Source organism: Xyrauchen texanus, chromosome 5, assembly GCF_025860055.1.
Source record: "Xyrauchen texanus isolate HMW12.3.18 chromosome 5, RBS_HiC_50CHRs, whole genome shotgun sequence".
NCBI classification, from domain to species: Eukaryota; Metazoa; Chordata; class Actinopteri; order Cypriniformes; family Catostomidae; genus Xyrauchen; species Xyrauchen texanus.
In genome coordinates, this window is record NC_068280.1 from 8,295,546 (window position 1) to 8,323,300 (window position 27,755).

Consider the following 27,755-nt stretch of genomic DNA (forward strand, 5'->3'; position numbering starts at 1 on the left):
TCTCCCATCTTCACCCGCAGAATCATCATGAGCAGGATGAAGAGAACCAGAAGCAGCAGAGAAACACTGGACAGCTGCTCAGGAGAGGAGGAGTCTGTCGGGGAGAGGGAGGAAGCCGTCTCTGCTGCTCAAACCGGTGCTGCTGCAAGAGATGATACATGAGAGAGAGAGAGAGAGAGAGAGAGAGAGAGAGAGAGAGAGAGAGAGCGAGAGAGAGAGAGAGAGAGAGAGATGCTAGAGGTGTCTCAGCAAAGCGGCACACTGACACACATACACACACTCGTGCTCTGCATCAAACAGGCAGTATGCAAAAACACACTCAAATACAAACAGACCATGACCTACAAACAGATGCACACGCAGGGCCGTAACAAGGTAATCTGGCCCCCTGACTGTACATGGCTCTGGGCCCCGTTGCTATTAAAATATACAGTTTAGAATTTGTTGTGGGGGTCCCCTGGACCTTTGGGCTCTAGAATCATTACCACCGTTCACCCCACTAGCTACGGCCATTTGCACATGCATGAAAAACTGCTGGACTCACATTGCTGCAGTGCATAAGTGTGTATGTGTGTGTGTGTGATGTGTCATATTAATTTAGGTCCTCTGTTTAACAACTAGAACAGAGTCTCAGCAAATGACTGCACTGAAATGACCCTGTTAAGTTGCAAACATCACATCTGGATGTTTACTGGAGAGAAGCCCAGATATCCTTTTAGGAACATGAGTGACGTCTTGTGGTCAAAAAGCTGAAGCAACGTTGGCTGCATCCGAAAACAAGACGACCTCAGTTAATGGCTTAACCGACAGCATTTCAATGTATGGATCTCTTAAGAAACTGATCTCAGGTTTTTAAAGCATCTTATTTTCATCCTAGCTTCAGTATACAGCCTCCGAAGGCAGCTTTACTTATTAAACACAAGCACACCCTCATAAATGTCCTGAGATATCGCAGCGGTCTCTGTGACATTACTAGACTGCAGGCAGCTGACACGTTCTTTGATCAACCAATCAGAAAACTTTAATGTGCCTTTGCCTGTCAATCATTTGGCAAGTTCTCAGTTGAAGGTGAATATTAGGTTTATTGTTAGTTTAAGATTCATAAGAGTTGTAAGCTGAGATACTATTTTCCAAGTGATTTGTTGGACAACCGTTACAAGATGTACTGTTCGGTGATCTCAACACTATCTTTGGTGGGCTGTGTTGTTTTAGAAAGATCTAGCATTATGTCTAATTCAACAGCTGTCTCATGGAAGTTCCAGAACAGGTTAAAATTGCTTCTAACTTTAAAAAAGGCAGGATTATTATTGTTTGATATTTCATAGTAGGCATGGCTTGATAATATTTTATCTTCAGTATTTCATTAAATGTACTTTATTCTTTTTTTTTAATGAAAATAAAATATCAATAATACTTCAAGCCATTAATCTAGAACCAATATTTCAGTTAAGCCTGTAGTAACTTGATTCTGTTGCACAATTACCTCAGTTCTGACTCTGAGTAACACATAAGAAAATTGTCCATGTCACATTCAACCCATAATTCAAAATAAATAAGAAGTGATATTTTGCTTTAAGGTTTGAGGTTATTAAGACTTTGAGACCAAGATAATTAACCATTAAGAATTGTAAACAGTCTAGTACCCTAACGTGAGGAAACACATCAAAGGTATTGTTTTTGAAAGTGAGAGTGGAGATTTATGGTAAAAAAAAACTTTTTCTCACCCACTCCTATCATATCTCATCTAAAGATACAGATTTAACAAATAGAGTCTTATGCATGACATTTATGTGATTTTTGGAGCATCAAATGTGTGGTCACCATTCACTTACATTGTATAGAGCCAAGATATCCTTCTATAAATCGGTTTGGGTTCAGCAGAAGAAAGTCATACACATCTGGGATGTCATGAGGGTAAAATTGTACTATTTCATTTTGGGTGAACTGTCACTTTAAAAATGACTTGTTTAAAATATAAAGAATATTTATACATGGTAGATTGTTAATTAAATACAATTCAATGCGTTAGTATTTTTTGGTGAAAAAATACTCTAGATTTACTCTGAAAATGATAGACATCCATCCTCATTATTTTTCTTTAAATACAAAAAAGGTTTATTTATTCAAGAATGACAGGATGTGTTCTTTTTTTAAATTCTGCCTCTGTCCATTAAAGAGTTTAAACTCTGTACAATCTTAATTTGAAAATCAGACTCTGCCTCGCCCTCTAGTGCCTGTGACACTTGACATTAAAATACAGATTAAAAACAGCTCCAGTGACAACGCATCCATTTCACAACCTCCAAACTGATCCATCAGCCCATTTCATTCTCCATGTAATTATGTAATAAGAAAGGGTTTTCGGAACAAAAATGCATCTTTATCAACCAACCTACCTTCATACATATAAATATGGGTGAGATGAGGGATAAACATTACCATATTACTCTATAATATTGCCTATATTCCAATTCTTCAGTAGAACAACTCTGCCTTCACAGTTTCAACCGAGGCCTGATAAGATTACACAGCATTGTGGGTAATTGATTTAGCATGACAAGAGAAATGAGATGCACTTACAAGATCAAAGCGAGGTCATGTAGTTAATTTAAATGCATGTAATTTAACAGGTCCATTTATATAATTAAAGAAATAGTCAACATTTAAGCTTTCTTATATTTTACACACAGTACAAAGGTCACAGCCTGTATAATTACAAACAGACAACAAGAATTATAAAGTCATGAAGATGGCCAAAAAAACCCAAAATATATATATTATTGGGTACATTTTCTTCTTTCACTGAACCAAGACAGTTTCAAATCCAAACCAAACCTGATCCATTACAGGGGATGCCACAAAATGTAAGAATAAGTACAATAGGAGAAATTATTCAGACATCACCACCAATCAGATTTATTATTTATGTGCGTGACACCTGGAGGCTTTTTTTATTTGAATATGACAAACAAGACTTTAAAGTATCAAAAAACGGCACTAGGGAAAAAACAACTAATGTAAATAAAAAATGGAATCTTAAATATTAACAAAATCTTAAAAACATCAACAAAAAAACTAGTATATTCACGCATTAACTACACAACTGATGACAGATCTGTGACCTTGTGGTACTGAAAGTTACACTCTAAACCCACTGGATAGTTGATTGTGTGTGATTGAAATCGTTTGGCGATGTCATGGAAATAGTATATTCTATAAACCAAATAGAATTGGACTTTTATATGATTTCATTAGAGCGCCAGAAGAGATCCGAGTAGCCCTATTATTAAACAGTCTCTTGACATAGCAACCACACAAAATAAAGTTCCCCAAAGGCCGCATCCACAAGGTTAGATGTTGGAGCTTCGCCGCCCCCTGGAGGCCCCTAGTGAGGGTCGCAGACGTGGATCACGGGCTTTATAATGCTCATTGAAGTCCAGTCGGAAACTGAGGAACTGAAGACTCTCATCAGTGCTGTTCATTAGCAGCCGTAGAAACTCCTGCACGATGCCCTGGAGGACAGGAGAGAAAAATGACAAACTGATGCATCACTCCAAACAATGCATGACAGATCATTTTATTAGTCGCTTTGATTCTATTTAGGGTTTATTAACAGGTAAATAGGTTTGGAAATGTTCTATTTGCAATATCAGTCAATATTTGTGGTTTTTAAAATGGACAGTATTAGGGATGCACTGATGTATCGGCCGTAGATATTAATCAGCCAATTATTGACCAAATTTAAACCATCAGCAAATCGATTTTAAGCATGAAAACGGCAATATGAAAAAACAAACTATTATTAATTATAATCATGCTTTGTTAAAATTCTGTGAATACAAGTGTAGATGTAATGTAGAAGGGTTGGCACTCCTAAGAACATGTAATATTAATGAGGAAAAACGTGACCGCTGTGAAAATGGCACTTTTACCAATACATGAGGTAAAACCATCCAAAATGCTTTGAAATCAGCAAACTTTGACATTGGTATGGTATCCATTAAGGTTGCATGACTTATTAAGATTGAAATCACAATAAGGTCTTGCGCGATTACTAAAGCTTCAAAGCCTAAAAATAAACTGCCTTCAGCACTTCAGTCAGCATTGTGTAAGCAAGCGGCACCCTCTAGAGGTGTGTATGGCATTATCCATTATACCATAGTACAACTTCAGAGTGTTTTGTTCCTTTGGTAACTTTTATTTTTCCATGATGTGGTTGACATTTCCATGTAACTGCCCAACATATGCATAATATGAATTTGTGATGTTCTATTATATACAGAACAAACATGTAAAATGTGAGTTCTGTCATTTTGAACTGCAAACACAAAAAAGTACAAAATATATATAAATCAGTAACGATCTATTTATTTTTTTTATATCGGTGCACCCCTAGTCAGTATGTCTATTTCGGCCCATATTTAAAGCAGATAGCATCAAGGCTTATATTCTTTTCATGTACATGCATGTTTCGATGCCTGATTTTACTTCAAGCTTGCAAAGTTCAAGATAGGAGCTTCAATGTAAACACTTTTTTAAAACAACAAACCTAATAGATCATTAGATTTATAAAATCGGCTATCATGACAGTCCTGCTGTAATTGTGTTAGAGTCTAGGTTGTGTTCTGTAAATTGGCATAAAACACTCTACTAAATTAGTACCACCAGTAGTCTGTATGTTTATGTGATTGTGTAGTGTACCTGGTAGAAGTGTGTGAGTAATCTGAGCTGAGAGCACATTTTTGGTATGGTGTCTTTAAACTCCTGCATACGTCTGTTCTCTTCGGCCTCTTGCTGTGCTGTTACACCCCACTCACCCTGAAATGAACAAACAAACAAACAAACACACACACACACACACACACACACACACACAAAACTAAAACTCTGGCAGTCTCTTCACATTTGTTTGCATTTATAGAACTTGAGCTAACATAGAAAAATCAAATGGCAATAGAAAGCCAACAACGTCCCAGTAAAAGCAGCATCCACAACTAATGGCTGTTTGCAAGAAACGGTTAAATAAAGGAATGGATCATGATTCTCTGAGTGTGGAGATAATCGGACATCTTAGCTCCGTTGGATGCTCAAGGGCCATGTGGTTTTCCACTAGAAGGTTTTTTTCCCCCAGGAAAATATCAGAACATGTGACTTTAAGTGTGTGTTTACTATGGAAGGAAATCAGTTGTGTGCACTGCATTTTAAACTGTTAGTCCATTAGGGGTGTTCTAGCCCATAAATAAGCACTACACTCATTGAACTTTAAAAGGGAGTTCTCCCAACAATGAAACTTCTCTTATCATATACTCAATCTCATGCAGTCCAAGATGTGTATGACTTTCTTCTGCTGAACACAAATAAAGTTTTTAGAAGAATATTTCAGCTCTGTTGGTCCATACAATTCAAGTGAATGGTGTACAGAACTTTGAAGATCCAAAAAGCATATAATGGGCAGCATGAAAGTAATCCATATGGCTCCAGTGGTTTAATCCATGTCTTCAGAAGCGATAAGATATCGCATACAGATATCGAAACAGATTTAAGAATTTTATATAAATCCCCATTTTCACTTTCTTGTTTTTGCCGATTCATATTTTTCATGCTTATCGCCACTTACTGGGCAGAGGAGAATATATAGTAAAAAAGGACTTAAGTAATTACCTGTTTCTCACCCACACCTTTCATATCTCTTCTGAAGACAATGATTTAACCACTGGAGTTTTAAGCTGACTTTATGTACTTTTTGGACCTTCAAAGTTTTCACCATTAGGTTGCATTGTATGGACCTATAAAGCGGAGATATTCTTCTACAAATCTTCATTTGTATTCAGCAGAAGAAAGAAAGTCATACACATCTGGGTTGTCATGAGGCTGAGTAAATTCATTTTTGGGTGAACTATCCCTTTAAATTTATGGAAAAAAGAAGTTTTGCAAACTAAGCACAAGCTGACAAAATGACAATGTAATTCCCATATATCAGTTATTTGCCGTTACATTTCTGTTATATACAGTGAACAGGAGGTAAGCACGATGACTGTAATGTAATGGATCGAAAAGAACTGAACCTTTCTCTCTCTCTGTACGTACCATCTCCCCTTTCTGTTTCTTCTTGTCCTCATACTGGATGCGGAGCTGTAGCTCTTCTAGAGCGGAGCGGTATAGAGTGTCCTGAGCGCTCTGAAACTCGATGATTTGATCAAACACAGCACGCAACTGATTCAACAGAGACTGCATACACAGAGGACAAGAGAGTTATGGAAATGAGGACAAGTATTATTCATGATTGATCAACACAGCATTCCAATGCTAAAATACACAATAACAGGTTTTTACACAACACATTTTTACCAAGATATTATGTATATCAAAGCAGAGCACCCATAGAGGTAAACTATTAACCTTAGTTTACATGTCAAGGACTATATCTTCTTGCAGATATGGCTACTTAATATTTCTATTATGAAGTAACAATTTTTTTAAAGCGATAATAAGGCACTCAAAACTATGTTAAATTGAGAGTAAAGTCAATGCTGAAGGGGTTGCAAAACCTCTGTTGCATGTCATACCTAACAGAAACCTTTAATCATGACTATTTTGACAAAATAGCATGGCCTTACATCCCTTATTGTTTATCTGAGGGGCTGCCACTAATAAACACTATAGCTGGTGTCACCATGTGTGTCATACCCTGTTGTTTACGTCCAGCAGGCAGCGAGAGATGATAGTGTCCAGGAAAACATCATGAGCTGCTATGATGTGATCCAGATCCCGAGCCTGTTGAACTTTATTCCACAACTCATCCCAAGAACATTCCAACACCTGCAAACACACACCATTATTTAGTAATACAGCTGATTCAAAGCACTGTTTGACAAAGATAAAGAAAAACACATATAGAGGGACGCACCTCAAATGTGATGTAGTACTGCATCTGGTGGATGAAGTGAACCATCTCAGAGGCAAGAACATGGCACTGGTGCAACACACCAGACAGCTCTGAAAATACACAAAAACACACACCAAATGTTTGCGGAGAAAGCTCTTACAATTTCTAGAGAGCTCTTCCTTTTGAACTGAAGGTTTTTTGGTTCAATATCATTCCAAGTGGATAAAAAAAAGTTCATATTCATCTCTGCTTTAGCATTTTTTGGTAAGCGTAACCTGGCTCTTTACTACTTATGAAGAGTACATGTCAAGTTAATAAGCAAAACATTTAGTTGATCAATATTAAACCGCATGTATCTCGCTCTTAGAACTTATATGTACATTACTGTGCAAAAGTGGAAACTACTTTCTTGCTGCTGTCTCCCTTTGCTGGCAGTGGGTGGAACTGCACTCACCAGGCATGCTCTTCAGTAGTTTGGCATTGCACATCTGGCCCTTCCAGATGTCTGTGAGGATATACTCCATTCTCTTGGCCCTCCACAGGAAGTTAAACACCCGTAGGTAGTGACTCATACACTCACGTGTGAACACCTGATGCAGGTATAACAGATGGTAGTTGCTTGTAAAACTTATTAGCAAATGAGTCAGAGCTGCAGTACCAAAGTTCTGTTTGTGTCAGCAATGACATATAATGTTGTATAATCAGTTACCGTGGCAATGGGTCCCTCTACATGATAGTCCAAACTGAAGACATCCCAACCAGTGTCCCCTGGAGATACCTGGACAAAACGACACCACATTTAATAACAGTTTCACAGGTTAAATGGATATTTGACCCAAAAATGAAAATCATGCCATTACAGACTTTCCTCCTCCTGCTGAAGAAAGAAGAAAGATTTTTAAAAGAATATTTCAGCTTTGTAGGTTCATACAATGCAAGTGAATGGTGACCAAAACATTGAAGCTCTAAAAACCATATAAAAGGCAGCATAAAAGTAATCCATATGACACCAGTGGTTTTATCCATGTCTTCTGAAGCAATCCAATCGGTTTTAGGTGATAATAGACCGAAATAAAACTTCTTTTTCACTTTAAATCTTGACATCAGCAGTTTCTTTTTCTTTACAAGCAGTAAGAAGTGTAATCGAAGGCTGATCGTGCCTCGAGACTGCAATGGAAAGATGTAGGAGTTATATTTTGAACTGTTCTCACCCAAGACCAATTCGATCGCTTCAGAAGATATGGATTAAACCACTGGAGTAATATGGATTACTTTTATGCTCCCTTTTATGTGGTTTTTGGAGCTTCATATTTCTGGTCACCATTCACTTGCATTGGATAGACCTACTTAAATATTCTTGGAAAAATCTTTGTTTGTGTTCAGTAGAAGAAAGAAAGTCATACACACCAGGGATGGCATGAGGGTGTGTAAATGATGAGAGAATTAACATTTTTGGGTCAACTAATCCTTTAACTCTTTCCCCGCCAAACACGGAATTTTCCGGGTTTCCGTGTTTTAGGTGTTATACGGTAAGGAAGACCCCTCCGCATGTTTTGAAAGAGTACGCAACTCTTTGATCAAAGAAACAGACTGCGATCGTCTCAAACATGAAGAAGTGGAGTATTGAGAAGCTCAAAATATCAGACATAAACATGCCTTTTTATCAGCTTTTTGTCTGAAATGTTGTTTTTTGACAAAACCTACCTCTGTTCAAGTCGCAATAAAAAAAGAACAAATGAAGATAAAATAAAATCGTTTTTTTTTGCCTAAAAGCAGAGGCTCAGATCTTTATTGTGATATATAGCATCTTCATATATTCATGGAAGAAAATATTCTGCGGGTCATTAAATTTTAGCGAAAATCGTCAAAAACCCTGGCGGTGGCTGGCAACTTTTTTTTAAAAACGCTGGCGGGGAAAGAGTTAAGTACACCATCAGACAGCTTTTTACACATTGTTATTCTCTTTCCTTTTAAGCTTTACCCCAAGTACCTCTAGCAGTCGGACATCAAGTCTTTTCAGGATCTCTGGACTGTCATACTGGGCATTGGTCGCCCTGACAGCAGTCTCCAGGATACCAGTTAGATTGTGTTGGTAAAGAGTGGTGGCAGCCCTCACCAACTCTGGCCTGAGAAAGAGACAGACATGAGAAAAGGAAAGAATGCTTTCATTGAAGTTAGAACTTATGTAACAACTCGAAACAATGAGAATATGGATATTGATATCCAGAAAAAAAAAAAGACAAAGACATATTAATTTTAATGACCAGTCTATGTCACTCACTTCAAGAGGTCCATGAGGTGTCTGATGAAGTCTCCCTGGCCCAACAGCAGGTATCTTCGCATGGCCTGAAGATGCTCCAGCAGCTGGTAGTTCTTATTCAAAACATCCAACAGATACTTACTGGTCTCAAAATATGCAGCATCTATCTTACTCTGAAAGGGCCCTTCAAGATCTGTAAACAACTCTGCCGCTGAAAGAGGGAAAAAACTAAATAAATAACAGCTTGAGAAAAAAAAAGAGGGCAAGTGGAGACAAAAGTGACAAATGAGGAAAAAGAACAAATTATGAAGAGTCTTAAAATACAAAAAATCAGGGTTCCCAACCCATTTTAACTAATTAATTTCAATGACTTGCAGTTATTTGTGATTACTGGATATCATTTTACAGAGATTGCATTCACAAAGCAATTTCTAGTCAAATACTATTTTAAAACCGAGCATAACTAGAAAAACATTCACTATAGACATTTCCGTGACTTTACGCTTTTATGACATTGAGGCCTGGAAATCCAATTTTTAAGATTCCCTAATATTTCCAGGTTTTCCATTACTGTGAAACCCTAAAAATACATCGTTATGGCAACCCTTTGGACACTACTGCACATTTACCACAATCTCATATGTTCACATGCAGATGAGTAGTGGCAAACCTGCAGCAAATTTGTAGAAAGGCTTGCAAAGATGCATGCCTAAAAAAAAAAAAAAAAAGTTTCTTTGGTAAACTTGACTTCTTATTCCATTGCTTGTTGCAAACCACATTTTTGCTGCACATAAACAGCTTTGCACAGGTATACAAACCAACAAATGAAAAGATCTGACTGGTATTTAAGTCACAAGCAGCCTAGGGCTTGGGTTGTAGTGAGGCCCCAGACAGAGTATGTGAGAAGTTTGGAGTGGAAGTGGAGCGGAGTGGGTAAGTGATTTTGCATTAAATGACAAGCGTTTTTTTCTGAAAAATTGAGCCGAAGTCTGGTGTAATAGACGGGCTGCAAGACGGTGATTTAACATTAACTGAAGCCGGTAGCGGGTAGGAAGGCACAGGCATCACACACAGGACGTAGTGATGCAGCGTAGCAGATGGAAGTCCAAAGTTACTAAGATTGTTTTATTTCAAGAATGAACAAAATGACATTGATGAGTTTGCAGGTTAGTGTATGAAACTGGTGTAACTGCACAAAATGTACGATTTGAAATAGCGACGTTCCATTCAAGCTGTCAAACCATGAAACAACATACTTTTAAAATACATTGTGTAGGCTATATGAAAGACCATATACATAATATATCATCCAGCGATGGCTAGAGTAAATACTATTTGTCCTTTGATAATGGTTTGGATCAAATTTAATGGAAAACTATGTGAGCTTAGCTCCGTGGTGGCCTCCGGAGATGGCGAGCGGCGGAGTGTGTACTTTCATAGAAAATAATTTTAAACACACCATGTTGTTTGCCAAAGCCAGCATCCAGCATTCTGTGTGCGAACCCACTTTTATTTAATTTATTTTATCCCCTTTTCTCTCCAATTTTGGAATGCCCAATTCCCACTACTTACTAGGTCCTCGCGGTGGCACGGTTAATCACTTCAATTTGGGTAGCGGAGGACTAGTCTCAGTTGCTTCCATTTCTGGGACCGTCAATCCGCCCATCTTATCACGTGGTTCGATGTGCATGACACCGCGGAGACTCACAGCATGTGGATTCTCATACTATTCTCCGCGATCCACGCACAATTTACCACGTGCCACATTGAGAGAGAGAACAACTAATCATGACCATGAGGAGGTTATCCCATGTGACTCTACCTTCCCCAGCATCCAGGCCAATTTGGTTGCATAGGAGACCTGGCTTGAGTAACTCAGCACACCCTGGATTCAAACTTGCAACTCCAGGGGTGGTAGTCAGCGTCAATCCTCGCTAACTACCCAGGCCCTGTGTGCGACCCCCTTTAATTTGTTCTGCCCCTCATATTTTGCCAAAGTTGTGTTGAGAAATATGTTTGAAAGAGCAAAGGATATTTTGCAACAAGCAGCCCTATTTTTTATCTGAAAAATTCCAGATATATATGGATAAACATTGGGAAAATCTTCTGGTTATAAATGCATTAAAAAGTCATCGATCCCAAGCCTAATGTTAACTAACCAAACGGTAAGAACGAAAGATGGATTGTCAAATATTATATATAAGAAAAAAAATGAGATCAGTCAAAAATGCTTACTGAAACTTTTAGACGGTGTTGGGAGGTAATTACAAGCAAAAAATAATTGGAATTTAAAAAGAATGTGCCCAAAAACATGACAAAGCACTCAGTTTACATAAGAAAAAAATATAAAAGTGGGTTGCGTCTCTCTCTCTCTCTCTCGTGCGCGCTCCTCTTCCCGTTACCCAACATACTAACAGATCGTCCTTGCAAATATTGCACAATGTTTTCACACAATACATTAAATGGAACTAGAACGACTAAAAGGCAACTATTAAGTTTATCGTTTGTATCAGGTATTAGAAACTGTTCAGAGAATGAAAACCGATTATTTAATATATTTGCAGAATGTTTGTTCAATTTCATAAAACCAAAAACAACAGTTTTCACATTTGCTGTATGCTACCAATTACTGTTGCTCAAATTCCATCATATTTCGCAAGCTCTTATTTCATTTTAACATTTTAGGTCATACCATCATACGTTATTTTAGGATGATGTTATCTTTTGGTCGGTTCTCATCCAAAATCAACTAGATCACTTCAGAAGACATGGATTAAACCACAAAATACTTTCATGCTGCATTTATGTGCTTTTTAGAGCATGACAGTTTTGGTAACCATTCACTTGCATTGCATTGACCTACAGAGCTTTTTTGAAATGCACCAGAGATTAAGAAGTTGCTGCTAACCTGATACTAATGTTCAACATAGTGCTTCGGTAAACCCAGCGATGGTTTATTTTTAAAAATGCTTATGTCTAATTTTATTTATTGTCCTGATAATTATATAACGTATGCAATTCCATTTATGCATGTAAAGTGAGGTGCAGGAGATGTTAAACCCAGAGCGGAGCGATTACAGAATGAATTGAGCGGGGAGGGAAAATCCACTCCAGTCACATTGACCGTTTCTATTTTCTCTGTGTTTGTCGCCACAGTCGTAAACACTCAATGCTACATATGGTTCTCCCAGAAATACCTTTAATTTTTCTTTCCAAAATGGGAATACAATATTGTGTAGGTAGGGGCCCACCAATGAATCCAGCCCAGGGGACCCCCACCCCCCAAAGTCCGGCCCTGGTCACAACATAATCTATGTTTAGTTTGGAGAACAGAAAAAGTACAACACAAAGTCAAAGTAAAGAAGGAAAATAATAATATAAGACAACAACAAAAATAAAACAAAAAAAGAGGCTTTGAATGGCAGATAAAATAAAGAACCTTCTGGAAACACTTTGAAGGACAGAGATGTATGCTGAAGGCTAAGAGCATCGATTAGCCCTGCTAGCAAAGACGCTAAATACAACCAGCGTCAATATACGGACACCCTCACGAGACAAGCACTCTAAAAAAGCACTTTCCTCCACAAAAGATCAATCTTTCTTTCTCTTCTTTCTGCATCACTCACTTTCAGCAGGTTATTTTACTATTAGCTGCCATTATGGCCAAGAATATCGCATTAGCAACCATTACACCGGCGACTATTTTGAGCAACTGCATTAGCGTTAGCTTACCATCTTTGGGCGAGTCGCTGGATTTGGAGGCAGGCATTATCTTCGCCGGCGGTGTTCTGTCATGGCATACCTGATGCAAGAAGTTAATGGATTTGCCAATGAGTAGCACCTGGAGAACAAAAGAAAAACACACAAATGCAGTCAAAAAAAATCAAGTCATTTTATTTGAAATTAGATTACTTTTTTAATATTACGATTATTTTTATGTTTAATTGTTGCTGGTGCTAAAAAAAATCTAAAGCACTATTTACTCTATTTAATTACTGGCTCTTAAATAATTACTTTAAAAGCTTGAAGCAATGTTTACTCAAGAAACAATTGAAGGCTACACTGTTTTTAATTAATTTATTAATAGTAATCTTTTTAAATAAAGGAGTGCTTTCAATAGCATATTTGTTCATTTTTTTTTTTTGCTGTGGTTGAAGAAAAAAAAAAAAAAAAAGAAACTGCATAAAGGGATGAATTAGCTTAAAGTTTGGGAACCAATGCACTAAGGCAACCACCACTATTACTTTTGCTCATACTTGTGGTTAGGGGTTTGTTCAAATCCATAATCACAGAATTATACATTGGCATGTAGTGCATCCTGTTCCAATTGTGCTACAGACATGGTAATGGATACCTCAAATCAGGTGGCTTGCTGAGGAGAGTTGTGCTACATTAACATTTATGCATTTTGCAGACGCTTTTATCCAAAGTGACTTACAGTGCACTTATTACAGAGACAATCCCCCCGGAGCAAGTGCCTTGCTCAAGGACACAATGGTGGTGGCTGTGGGGATCGAACCAGCAACCTTCTGATTAGCAGTTTACCAGTTATGTGGTTTAGACCACTACACCACCACCACTCCCACTCCCTAAAGCTAATACTTTTCATATTAACCAGATGATTCGCCAAGCAATTGTATGATTCACAAAGCAGGCTTTAAAATGGAAGGAAAAAGTCCCACTGACTGACATTGCAGGAGGGTGCCAAGTTATCTAGCAGCTAGCAACACCTTAGCATCCAAATAGCAACACCCTAGCAACCACCCAGCACTGTGGGAACAAGTTTCATTCAAAATATCGTAACTTTTTTTCTTGTTTATAGAGCACAAATAGTGCCTGTCCACTTTTTCCGTGGAGACTTTTCTTCTTTTGCATTCAGGCTCAAAGAAGTACCCTCGTAGTGACGTCAAACAACCTTTTTTCTTTTCTTTCTTCAACAGAAACGACACCAAAATCAACAACACAGATGGAGGACGACGGGATTGGAGGTACACTTTTGTTAAGTCTGTTTTACGTGAGCATAGGCTGCATCTGAAAACATAGGCAGCTGCCTGACAGTGTTTTTGGATAAACGGAACTCTAAAGGAAACGGGTCTCTGAACAGTTTAAAAAAACTCATTATACAGCCCCCTGAATGCAGCCTTTTCCCGTTTTCAGACCCAATCTGTGTCTTCAGGTTACAGTTTAAACTAGGCGCAAGAGCTGTGCATGTGGAGCTCCCTGCTGCTGCAGCCGCAGTGAGATGAGCGGTCAGACCACCAAGCAGCACACGCTGAACTCAGCGGAACACGTGGTGAAAGCACTATAAACCTATTGATCAACATGATCTTTTACAATAAAAGCTTTTATGACTCAACTTAAATTACTGTTCTGAAATACTCACTCATTGTTTGACTCTTGAAGCACGTTACCACACAGTAACAGGCATGCAATACTTCCCTCATGTAAACTACATTTCATGACGGTTTAGTGTATAAAAGAGTTCAATTAACATTCCATTATTTATATCCATCATCCCAGGAAACATTCTATGTAGTAATCCAGAAATCACTTTATTTTCTATATTGTCTCACAGAACAAGCAGAAAACTCACACGAGTTCAAGACGAGGACACACACACATGTACGCACGGACACACGCACACACTTTATATACTTTGTTGGTTTTATTTTATTTCTGTTAAGGGAATTTTTAAATCCTCTGAGTAGCATGCTAGCAGCTATTTGTTTACAAATAGAGGTCGTGACTCCTCTCCTTTCTCATTGTTTTTTTTATTTATCAATCACAGGCTGCAGCACCTCCCACAGTCCCTATACAAAGTATCTATTCCAGAGAAGGAGCTAAAAATACCCCGAAAACTGTTCAGAGGAACTATAGTTCCTTAGGTGCGAATGCGACAAAAAGAACTAGTCCCAGAGAAAAGTACATAAAATGGGCTTTATTAACTGCAGTGGGAACGGACCTAAAGCTTTCATAAAAGAGTTCTAAACCATGAACCAAACCAACAAGCTCAGAGGTGAATCATAACCTCACAAACTTTGTATTTGTATTACCATTTTTCACGAGGACTTAAACCACAATCCCATGAAGCATTGCAAATGACGTAATCAAATTAAAAACTTGATTTAAAGTTGTTGATTATAAGTATATAAACATGTTTTAAGTTAATTATAAAATATTAAAATCTACATAAATATATAAGTAGTTTGAGACTGCGGATATCACAGTTCGTCATGGAAGTGCGTGGTCACTGCAGAGCTCATTTGGTGAGCTCTGTTTGCCACAATTCTCTGATTAGTGGATCTTTCTCTGCAGCATCATGGGTAGTGTAGTTATTCAGCTTAATTCTTTAAAATACTCACGGATTTGAAAGTATAGCCACAAGACATAAACAATATGCGTGTTAGCATGATTTTAGTGTGATAAAATAATTTACTAACCTTTTCTGTGTAAAGTTAAAGACAATTTTAGAACTTCGTTGCCTTTTATAAAATTAGAAGTTTCACATTTCTGCCTTTAAACCCTCCAAATTTTAGCCCCATTCACTACTATTGTAAGTGCCTCAGTGTAACCTTGATATATATATATATATATATATATATATATATATATATATATATATTTATTATATATATATATATATATAATTGAAATTATTTATAAATCAACATTATGCCAGTAAGGCTATTGATTGAGCATAACTTGTTTTGAACCCAGAATATACCTTTACATTAATTTAAAATAACATAGACTAATGGTTTTAACAGAAGCATACAACATTGATTTACAACATTTGCGCTCATGGCATTGCACTCTATTGTGCAATAATTATCTGTAATTATCAGGGCTCAGTCCTGGATCAATAATGCCATTGTTTCAGCCATTGTGGATTGCACCTGTAAAGTCAACGTAAAGTACATTATTTACTGTAATTATATGAGTGCTGTACCTTCCTGGCCTGGTCCATGGCGATGAAGGATGGGATCATACTCTTCCTTAAAGAGTACTTATCATGCCACAGTCTGTCCGTCTTCACTGTTGGGTCTGAAGCTACAAAGAACTGAACACACATTTTGTTTGTCAGAGGAATTTCTTGATGAAAAGGACTTTTTTTAGTTGTCTTAAAAGGTGAAGAGTGCAATTGCTGTGCCACTAGCGTTGCCAAACAGAAGTGCAAAAATAACGACTATTTTCAAACATGTTTTCACGAACATTCCCTCATCTGCCATTGGTCGACCAAACAAATAGCCCCACCCTAAACTCATGTCATTGAGCCATTCGTGAGATCTCAGACTGGATGGGGAAAAAAAAAATTATGCTTTGAAAGCACCACTGAGCCACAATGTTTAGACTGTTTGTGTAATTATCCAACAAACATCTTATAATAAGCATATTAACCTGCATAATAACCTTTTTTAATTGATACAGATAATGATAAATGATGACTAAGCTTAAGAAAGAAAAATCACCAAAAAACCCCCAAACATTTTCCTTTTTTTTTTGACATTATATACCTCAGGGTGTAAAAAAGTGGCTCCAAAAATCAGCTTTTGCATCGTTCCCAATCATATCAATTGTAACGGAAAAAATGTTTGCATTGATACAGCAAAGTAATCAAAAGCTGTAGCATTACAAAAATAATTTATCCTAGTGTACAAAAACACCTCCATGTGTCCAAAAGTCTCTCCAAACAAATAAAACAATCATTGTACATAAGAACTAATTACACATGCAAACACAACAATGACTTAAGGTATGCATAGCATGCAGACATGATTTTAGTAATGAGATTCATTCTGTGCCATTTTAGTCATCATTGATCTGTGGCATCTCCTGGAGGCCATATGTAACAGTCACCAATTACATGTCTCTCTGCCTAGATATGGATGACTTTTGACCCTGATCTGAACCCAATCCAATTGGTTTAGCGTTAAATGTAGCTACATAATTTCCAATGGGGTCATCTGATCCAGGAAAGCCATTGTGTTTCAGCAAAATTACAAGATGCCAGATGCTGTGGGAACTGTGCACGTTGTGTTTTGTGCCAATTATCTAAAGATCTATGCATCTGAATACTTTGTGTGTGGGTTCGTTTGAAAGATAATCGCCTCCACTCTGTAATTGTGAAATTTTGTGTTGTTTATTTTTCATAAAGTTATAACCGAAATTGTGGCATATGAGCAACACCTGTTCACATGAAACATAAATGTTAGACACATACTTGCCATGTAAAGCTATTACTTGCTATATTTTTTGTGTGTGAGTAAAACAAGTCTGATTGTATTCTACTCTTTGAGAGCTTTCCAACAACATAGAAAGATTGTATGACACATGGCTTTTTGATCAGTTTGATCAAAGTTGTTTTTGCTGATTACAATAATATGTGCAATGCACAATTATTAAGAATTATCAGATTGTCTGCAAATTTCCAAGCACTTGTTCAGTTTTGGTCATAATGCCTACATGCATTGTAAAGTACAGCTTCTAAACTTTCAAATTATACCCATTTTGTGTTTGTCAAGACTGTATTTATTAATATTTTGATATTTTTTGATCTGGAGGGCCCAAGATTAAAGGGCTAACATTCAGTCTGGAACACCCATACAACCATAAGAACCTACAGAGAGTCCCTTAATGTTTCCTCTGATGAAACAGGACCTCAAAGACAAATAAATGACCTCTGCCAACTAGTCAAGCATCACTGTAATGCACTCAGTGACTTTTTTGTGGTAATTACAAAGAGAGAACAAATATAGAAGAGTACATCAGTACTTCGAACCCAGCGTCTATTAAAATGACAATTGCTGAGAATAATGATGCCGAGCAAAATGGGGAGCTCGTAAACATTTGGCCTCGGAGGAGAGCAGCACTGTTGGCTACATTACACGATATAACCCTCTCCGTCACGGACACACCTTCAACACTGCTTACACAGTGATAAAGCCAGTTACACTTCAGCGCCAAGAAGATTAAAAACTTTGATAACAAGCACCAGCATCAGATTGGTGCCCATGCGGAGGGGAAGTTGGCCATTGATTGGTCGATAACTCTTTCGAGCCCATTGACTTCAGACTTTGAGGTGAGTGGGCACAGAATAAGTGAAGAAAGATTCATAGTCTATTTAGTAATGGTGGAGAAGGACAAGGAGAATTAGAAGGAGGGATAGTGGGGGGAAAAGTGAGAGAAAGAGTGCCGCAGAGGGAATGAAGAAAAAGAGCCTATTAGCACACCCTCATCTGTTCTCATCTCACCGTTTGTGTGCAAAAGACTGTGCTTTATGTGTCTGGAAAACTAAATTGAACTCAAGTGCAGCAGTATTTCAAAGATATACAACAGTGAGTCAATATGAGAAGGACACTGGCCTGGGATCCGCCTCCATATTATAAAAGGCTGAGAGTTCAAACCTGTATGAATTTTCTCTCCACAGAACATGAACATGAGGGTAAATGTGAACAGAATTTTCAATTTTGTGTGAATTATCTCTTTAATAAAAAGGTACATTCTGTAATTCTTTGGTTTATGTCACCTGGACTAACATGGACACCAAGAGGCTTAGATGTAGTATCGTTCAAACATAATAGTTTTCATTTACTGATGGCATTGCAGAAATTCCCTATTCACAGTCAAGCATGATTAATAAAATCCACGAGTGAAAGTGTCAATCACAGGTTGGTTACTGAGATTCAGAGTGAAGTATTCAGCTGGTCATGTGATTCTAACCCCATGAATTAGGGTTGCTCGATTACGGCAAAAAACATAATCAAGGGGCATGGGTAGCTAAGCAAGTTAAGACACTGACTACCACACCTGGAATCACAAGATCAAATCCAGGGCGTGCTGAGTGACTCCAGTCAGGCTTCCTAAAGCAACCAATTGGCCCGGTTGCTAAGGTGGGTAGAGTCACATTGGGTTAACCTCCTCATGGTCACCATAATGTGGTTCTCGCTCTTGGTGGGGCACATGGTGAGTTGTGTGTGGATGTTGCGGAGAATAGCGTGAAGCCTCAACATGTGCTAGGTCTCCGTGGTAACGCGCTCAACACGCCACGTGATAAGATGCATGGGTTGACAGTCTCAGACACAGAGTGAACTGAGATTTCGTCCTTCGCCACCCGGATTGAAGTCACTACACCACCGCGAGGACTTGGAGCACTTTCGGAATAGGGCATTCCAAATTGGGGAGAAAAGGGGAAAAAGATCAAGAAGAAAAAAAAACGAAAAAAAAAAAACTCAATCACGATTATTTTGGTCAATATTGAGATCACGATTATTTAACACAATTACTCATTGACTTTGGAAACAGCATGCATTTATTGAACTTTATTGAAGTGATCAGCAACACAGACAACTGAAGTATACTTTGGCCTTAAAAGGCGGGCAAACACGGTGCGTTTTTTCTGCTGTCGTGCAAGCTACTGACCAATTCTTTACAGTCTGGACAGATCGCTTGGAAATCATGGGTGCTCGTGGCTGATTTGGTGAGCTACCTGAAGTTGACCAATCAAGAGAAGGTGCTACAACTAAAACGATCAATATACACTGAGTGTTCATGAAGCTTTCACACATTTGGAGAAAATGGTCATGTTAAAACTGTGTTTTTCCCATAATATTCACCACCACATCACTGGGAATGATTCTACAGAAATGCCATGCTGTTCTCTGCTCTTCAAACAAATAATTTGCCATACGGGTTGTGCTAGAAAACAATCTTTAACACTCTGATTCACAGTTTTCACATTTCCATCATGGTCTATTTTTATTTGTCATACTTGTATTCGTTTCAGTTCTAGGGCGACATTTATGGGGATATACAGTAGTATCTGTTATTGTATATGCACACAATAGTGTATATTTTTACACAACATAGTGTATTTTTTTTAACTCTTAAAGCGTGTCTTTCGAAACAAAGTGCTACCTGACAATCAACAGCTGCGCTAAAACAAGATTTTGTAGTAACTGGCAGCAACACACTGACATAATGATGTATGCATGATGTTTGCGGTCACAAAATCACACACACTCCCTTCAAAATCTGAATCTGGACAGCATTTTTAAAAAGTATCCTTTTTTCTCCCCAATTTGGAATGCCACTCAGCACAGCCTGGATTCAAACTCGCGACTCCAGGGGATGGTAGTCAGCGTCTTTACTCACTGAGCTACCCATGCCCCAGTATCCTTTTTTTTTTATTTATTATTTTTATCAGCAGATGAGTTTTCAGCTAATGCAGCCCCTGGCCGTGCCAGTCTTCTTTTTTATTTCTAAATCGCAAACTATGAGGAATTAAAGCAATGTCCTCCTCTGGCTTTAAGTCTTATAATGATAAATAGCGCGAATATTTGTGCGATTGCTCCGGAATTCGCCAGGTTGTAATGTGTTGTGTACAATTGCACCTGTACAATTTTCAGATAAACTGACTCATGGGCTCATGACACCCCGAATGTCAACATTTGCAACGTGTATGCCCGATCTAAGTGACAGAGGTTTCATGTGGCAGCCACTAGGACCCGGAAATAGCCACCCAACTTCCCTTCAGCTGCTCAAAATGTCAAAAAAATGCTACTTAAAAGATAACCTCAGGATATACACATTGTATCACACAGCATTTGGCATTGTTTTAATCGGGAGCACCTGCTGTAAGAAATTTGCCGTAACAGTTTTTATATTGGTCAATAGACAAATAAGCAATTCATTTCCATGACATTTTCAGTTATTCGTGATTACAGGATAGGTTTATAAACACTAATTTTACAGAGAGCAATTTCTAACCGATTAAATATTTCAGAAGTGAGTCGGGAACATTTATATTCACTATGGAAATTTCCATGACTATTTGGGATTGTACCATTTTCCATGGCTTAGTTTAGATTGTAATAATTTCCAATAATGTCCAGGCCTGGGAATCACAAAAACTTTAATATTTCTAGATTTTCCAATAGAAGAGGAATTCTGATTATATAATCCAGAATCTAGTAATGTTGGATAATGTTCAAAGTTACTCTTCAGTGTTAACGAGAAAACCAAACTTGGTTGGCATCCCCACCCAGGTCTGTAAAGGTTAATAATTCAATTATAGTCTTGGCAACAAATGTTCTTAAGGATGTCTGAGAGCAAGTTTGCAAAGACAGCAATTTATATTTTTCCTGACCTCATGGTATGTATCCTCCAGCTCCCCATCATAGATCCAGCGATACAGGAAGTTGAGAATGGGGTGGGACACCAGACCAAGAATGTGCTGGATCAACGCTCTCATATGGGGGTCGCCTGTCTTTCCGTAAGCATGCACTGCCGAGGCCAACTCTCCTCCTTTACGCCCTGAGAGACAAAGAAAAAAAAAAAGGTTAGAGAAATGTCGAAAATCAAAAATCTTTCTGCCAAATGTACTTTTTTGCCTGTGAAATATGGTTTAATTGCTACAAAAAAATAAATATAAAAAAAAAGGTAATGAATAATACAAATCTTTCAGGAGCCAAATGCCTTAAAACACCAAATTACAGAATTTGGTGATTTACATGATTGTTTAGACCAAGAGTCTTCAACAGGGGCTCTGAAGTGGTACTGTAAAGGGGTCTGCAAATTATTGTTTGATCCACTAATTATTGTTAGTCCTTCGCATCTGAATGCCAAATCTTACAGTGACTAAACTGCGATAGTCAGCAGAAGCGTGCAGCCCGGACAAATCCTTAACACGACCACTGCTCATCACGAGCTGCTCAAAGCGTGACACACATCAGGTACAGCAGCGCTGCAGTGGAGGGTCGCGTGAGTATACAGGTCTGCTTTGCGTTGGTCATGCTGTTCAGTTGAGCAGATGACAGCCTGCTTTCAGAACAATAGCATACTTGCCTGGTGTAAAATAAATATTTACTGCTGAGATTATCAAGCTGGCATACATGGTCCTTAATGTTCCATACACACAAGACAGTGACTCAAATCAACATAATTCCAGGTGCACCCAGTCATTATTTTCCGCATTACACATTTTTACTCAATGAAATCAACAGTCATTTTAAAAATATATGTATAGAATTGATCACTCACATGAGATGAAGACTCCATTTTAGTAACCTTATATAAGTTTATTCTGCATGGACAGGGCCGGTCTTTTTCTTCACAAACATCACAAAGTATACATACAATAATATGGAAGCCTACCATCCACGTTTTGAATAGGCATAAAACGCAACACTTCATTTTTTACAGTATGCAACGGGGTCCCGGCTCAGTCTCTCTACCCATCAAGGGGTACTTGGTCTGAAAATGGTTGAAGACCCCTGGTTTAGAAACAATGTTTTCAAAATGAATTCTGATCATCCAAGTGTAATTTTATGGTTCACAATTGATTATAATCCTATAACTTTTGTGTGGCATGTTTGAAGCTGACTGTGTTTTGTGTATTTTTAGTTTTAAGGGACAAAGGCATACACCCGAAAGATGCCATAAACTAAATGCATAAAAACTAGATTAAATTTGCCAAAGCCACATACAGTATGATACAAAATAAAGCTTTGGTGTCTGTTGCTAATGGGCACTAGATTTATATTTTACAATTATTATCCTTTAAATGTACTGTTTTTGTATTTGCAGCCATGAGTTGTCTCATCTCTAACCTTGGCAGTAGTCCACGAGGGCCGCCAGTGTTTTCAGCCGAACTTTGGGGTCGTAGGTCCATACCAGCAGTCTTCTCAGAGTCAGACAGCTATCCAAGGCCTCATTTACACCCTGATCATCCTCCATCTGCAGCTAAAAACACACATCTGTGTAAATCAATGTTTCACCTTCTCACCTGTGAATGACGTTGTCTCGTAATCACCTGTGCATGCAGTACAGACAGCAGCCGGTAGTATTCCTTCAGCTCTTGATGTAAGGCAGCACAAAAACTCTGAGAATAAAGAGAGAGATGACCATAAGTGGTGCCTAAACAATACTGAGATGTTTCTGGTCAGTCAAATATGTGTACTGAAATAAAACTAGTGTAGAGATAGTGGCAAGAAAAAGTATGTGAACCCTTTAGAATATGCTGGTTTTCTGCATTAAGTGGTCATAAAATGTGATCTCATCTTCATCAGTCACAAGTATAGACAAACTTAATGTGCTTAAGCTAAAAATACACAAACAATTATTATCTTTCATGTCTTTATAGAACACACATCCCATTAAACACTCCACTTGCTGTGGAAAAAGTAAGTGAACCCTTGGATTTAAAAATTGGTCTATCCTCCTTTGACAGAAATAACCTCAACCAAGCGTTTCTGGTAGTTGTGGATTAGACCTGCAAAGCAATGCTTCAGATCAGCCATATTTTGAGGATGTCTGGTGTGACCGGCTCTCTTGAGGTCATTTAACAGCATCTCTATTGGGTTAAAGTCTGGGCTCTGACTGGGCCACTCCAAACGGTGGATGTCCTTTTTTTTTTTTTTTTTTTTTATTAAGCTATTCTGTAGTGCAGAGGGTCAGCAAACTTTTTGACATGGAGTGCCATTTTCTATTTTCCAACCACTGGCGATGGCGCACAGCCACCCTGATATTATCTTGTAGGATATCTTCATAAACTTGGGAATACATTTCCCCTTGATGACGGCAAGAGGTCCATACTTCACCGTTGGGATGATATTTTCATGTTTGTATGCGGTGCCCTTTTTACGCCAAACGTAGTGCCACGCGTTCTTTCCAAACAATTCAACCTTTGTTTCAGCAGTCCACAAAATATTTTATTGGAGTGTCAAGGTGGTCTTTGGCAAACTTCAGGTGCACAGAAATGTTTTTTTTCTGGAAAGCAGTGGCTTCCTTCGTAGTGTCCTGCCATGGACACCATGCCGGTGTAATGTTTTCCGTATAGTAGACTCATGAACATATATGTTAACTAGTTTCAATGATTGCTTCAAGTCTTTAGCGGTCACTCTAGGATTCTTTTTTTTTTACCTAATTGAGCATTCTCCCGTGTGCCCTTTTGAGCCATCTTGGCTGAACGGCCACTTCTAGGGAGAGTAGCCACACAATTGCTATTTATAGACAAATTGTTTAACTGTGAAAAGATGAATATCGAGATAATTTTGTAACCCTTTCAGCAACGCAACAATTTTTGATCGTAGGCCTCCGAAAACTCTTTTTTTTACGAGGCAGATGCTTCTTGTAAATTGCAAACTCTTTTTATAAATCCAACTAGATCTAACCCACACCCCCGATCTGGTTTCATTAATCGGATATCAGGTTTGCAACTAAGCCAAGGGGTTCACATATTTTCTAACCTACACTGTGAATGTTTGAATGATGTATTCAGTGTGTTCAAGAACAATACAATTGTGTGTCAATAGTTCAAACAGTGTTTGTTCATTATTGTAACTTTGATGAAGATCAAACCAGATTTTAATTCAAACTTATACATAAATGCTGGTAATTCCAAATGGTTTACATACTTTTTCTTGCCACTGTATTTATAGTGTATATATATATATATATATATATATATATATATATATATATATATATATATATGAGAGAGAGAGAGAGAGAGAGGATATTTTGGGATAGTTGACAATTTATTCTTATGCCTAGCAAACTTAAAAATTTGGTTTTCTGTTATGTATTGAATATTGTAGTTGAGACTTCGGTTGACTTAAATAATGGCACAGAGGTGTAACGTTATCTAGCTCAGCAAATCTGCGGTTAGTCTTGAAAGCAGCAAACAAATCAGTAATGTTTTGTACTAAACACCATCATTCTCAATAAAAGTGATTGTATTAATTCATAGTTTTCATGAAGTTACATTAAAGTTCCAGCTATTAACGCTAAATTAAAAACCTAAACATTTATTTGAATTTTGTTTGTGAAGAAAATTTAACATTAAGTAAATAAATGTTAGACTCAATTTTTCTAATGCATTTGAAATATGTTGCTAAAAAATAGATTTTTTTTTATGGGGCTAATGTTAGCCCGAATGTTAGCCTAACTATTGAGGCCAGCAAAAAATCCTAATTGTTTAGCCCTTATTATTTAAAGCTGCATATGATGCGTGTCTTAATCTCACCTGTCCAACAAGGCCGAAGGCTCGGTCCAGGCTGTGTGAATCAGTGTATTTTCTGATTTTATTGTGAAGCCATCCAAGCTCAGCCAGCCTACTGCTAGTGTCTCTTAGAGACTTACATAGTGGCACCTACAAAACACACACAAACAAAAAACACTATTATTTGCTGACTGATGACCAGCAGAACAGTAGTATGATCCAGGCATCACAATACCTTCCAAAAATGAAAATCTAAATTGCCCCCAATTTCCCCCTACCCCTTTTCACAATCCAACAAATCAATAAACAATGGATAATATTTTGTCTTAGAAATTCTAGGAATTCAGTGTATAATAATAGATGTTCCATAAAAGACGCCAAGCCATCTCTAGCTGTGCTACTTTTGGCTCATCTCTTCCCCTCAACACTAAAAAACTCTTTTAATACCGTTTACTAAAGGCCAATTTAGCCTTTGATGAATTGTTCACTTGTAAAGGTCACCTAGATTCTTTCAAAGCGCACTGTTCCGCAACAGACAACCAGCTCTTTCATATTTCTTCTTTACACATAAAGCGAGACAGAGCAAGAGAAAGAAGCTACTGTAAATCCCAGGCATTTCAGACTAAATTAATTTAATTATGGTTCATTTCTTTCCCCTTACAATGCTCCAAGGGCCAAGAAAAGATGTAAATTAAACACTGGTGCAAGGATCATTTGGATTGAGCTTCTGGTGGAAGTTACTTTGACAAAACAAAATGCATTTTCGATTTTAAATGCTAAATAATAAACTTTATAGAGAGGTATTAATGGGTTCCTTATATACAGATCAATGCTATGCATATATTACATAAAATGTGTCATTAATATCGAGTTCAATTTAAAGTTTTATGTGTCTGGCTCTTATGTCTTTAGGAATTCATCAGTCTCCTCAGGGGTTGAGCACACAAATCCAAACTGAAATGGGCTGGTCTTAATCTGTATCATAGAAACTCAACTATAATGTTAGTTAGTTTGGCCACTCAGAATGTCTTCTTACCCAGCACAGCTCACTTGATGTAAAATATAAAAGCAAACTATTCTCATCCAAACAAATGGATCCATTTGAACAGTGATACTTTAAAAGGATACCTGATCGATTATCTTTGATTCACAGAAACGTCTGCCTGAAAAAAAAAAAAAAGAAAGACGCCTTGGGAGTCGTGAGAAGAAATCAGATTAATGAGGCTGATGGTTAGATCAATGCTTTTACATTTCCCATAATTCACTTTCTGAAGTGACTACATTTGCCCTTGACTGTTTAAAAAAAAGAACTTGCTGTAAAAAAACTCAAGCACATTTATGAGAAATGCTACATGAGAACATTCTGCTCATAATTACTTCCTATTATCTCAGTGGTTATAGAACATTTAAAAGTAAAGTTTCAGATATTGGTAAAAATTTTGTGTTTTTTTTTCCTGTTTTGCTGATTTTAGTAATTATGGATGAAAGACTGATAATTTCATTTTCTCTTAATTATCAAATGAGTGTTTAGTAGCCTTTCCCCCCCTCCTAATTTAAGTAGTGAGTGGTTATTAAGGACTTACTTTAGACGATCAAGCCAATTTCATGAAAATATAATTCTTGTAAGAAGCACATAAGAGTGAAAAACAAACAAGCAAAACATTTATAATTCTGATAAAAAAAAATGTAATTTTGTAAATACTTGCATACAGAGCACTGCAACAAAGTCTCAGCCATTTCAAAATAAGAGTCCCGATGCATTTTGAACTTGTTTATAGTTAGTCCCGATAATTATAAGGTAATTATTGGGATACGTGCTGCACAAACTGCTTTTGGGATTTTATTCATTTTGGACTCTTTTAGCCTCAATGGCTTTGCCTTTCTTAGTAAGGAAAGACTAAGACATTTTTATTATTATTCTATAAATCAATAATAATTATAATTATTTTTTTTTAAAAAGACCACTTAATCGTCTTTTTCCACCACCTTAGTTATCGTATTGGCAAAATCTATCGGTCGACCTCTAATAGTAATAAGCTTAGTATTAATCAGCAATTACCTTTGTAAATACCCAGTAATATGAACACTGAAAAATGAAGTGTGACCCAAATATATTCTGTGGCAAAACAGATATTTCCGGTTCTAACATCTGATAAGCCACATTCGAAACTGTTGTAAAATAGCTGACAAAATCACACCTGTCACCACACATCAATTGAAGTTGAACTGTACATACAATAATATGAGATTTAAGTTTTACATTGCTTGACATTTGTAACCAGTCTAGAAATGTTAGACAATCTAGAAACAAACTAGAACATTACTGTTATACTCAACAAATCTATCTGCAGGCAAACGTGTGATAAACACTTCCGATTAAAGGGTTAATTCACCCAAAAATGAACACTCTCTCATTGATTACTCACCCTCATGCCATCCCAGATGTGTATGACTTTCTTCTGCTGAACACAAACTAAGACATTCAGAAGAATATTTCAGCTCTGTAGGTCCATACAATGCAAGTAAACTTTTAAGCTCCAAAAGCACATAAAGGCAGCATAAAAGTAATCCATATCTTCTGAAGCGATATGATAAGTGTGGTAAAGATC

The 27,755-nt window shown here is 37.5% G+C and overlaps 1 protein-coding gene across 1 annotated transcript in view; it reads right to left on the reverse strand.

The window, feature by feature from the left end:
• Positions 1 to 2,119: 2,119 nt before the first annotated feature.
• Positions 2,120 to 27,755, reverse strand: part of tubgcp3 (tubulin, gamma complex associated protein 3) — a 32,937-nt gene continuing 7,301 nt past the window's right edge. Inside the window, 15 exon segments of the mRNA XM_052127113.1 lie at positions 2,120 to 3,512; positions 4,702 to 4,818; positions 6,088 to 6,228; positions 6,688 to 6,819; positions 6,908 to 6,996; positions 7,341 to 7,476; positions 7,596 to 7,664; positions 8,877 to 9,012; positions 9,168 to 9,357; positions 12,879 to 12,987; positions 16,096 to 16,206; positions 21,292 to 21,458; positions 22,754 to 22,886; positions 22,957 to 23,025; positions 25,171 to 25,296. Of these exon segments, the coding sequence (XP_051983073.1) occupies positions 3,351 to 3,512; positions 4,702 to 4,818; positions 6,088 to 6,228; positions 6,688 to 6,819; positions 6,908 to 6,996; positions 7,341 to 7,476; positions 7,596 to 7,664; positions 8,877 to 9,012; positions 9,168 to 9,357; positions 12,879 to 12,987; positions 16,096 to 16,206; positions 21,292 to 21,458; positions 22,754 to 22,886; positions 22,957 to 23,025; positions 25,171 to 25,296 (1,887 nt within the window). The 3' untranslated portion in view covers positions 2,120 to 3,350.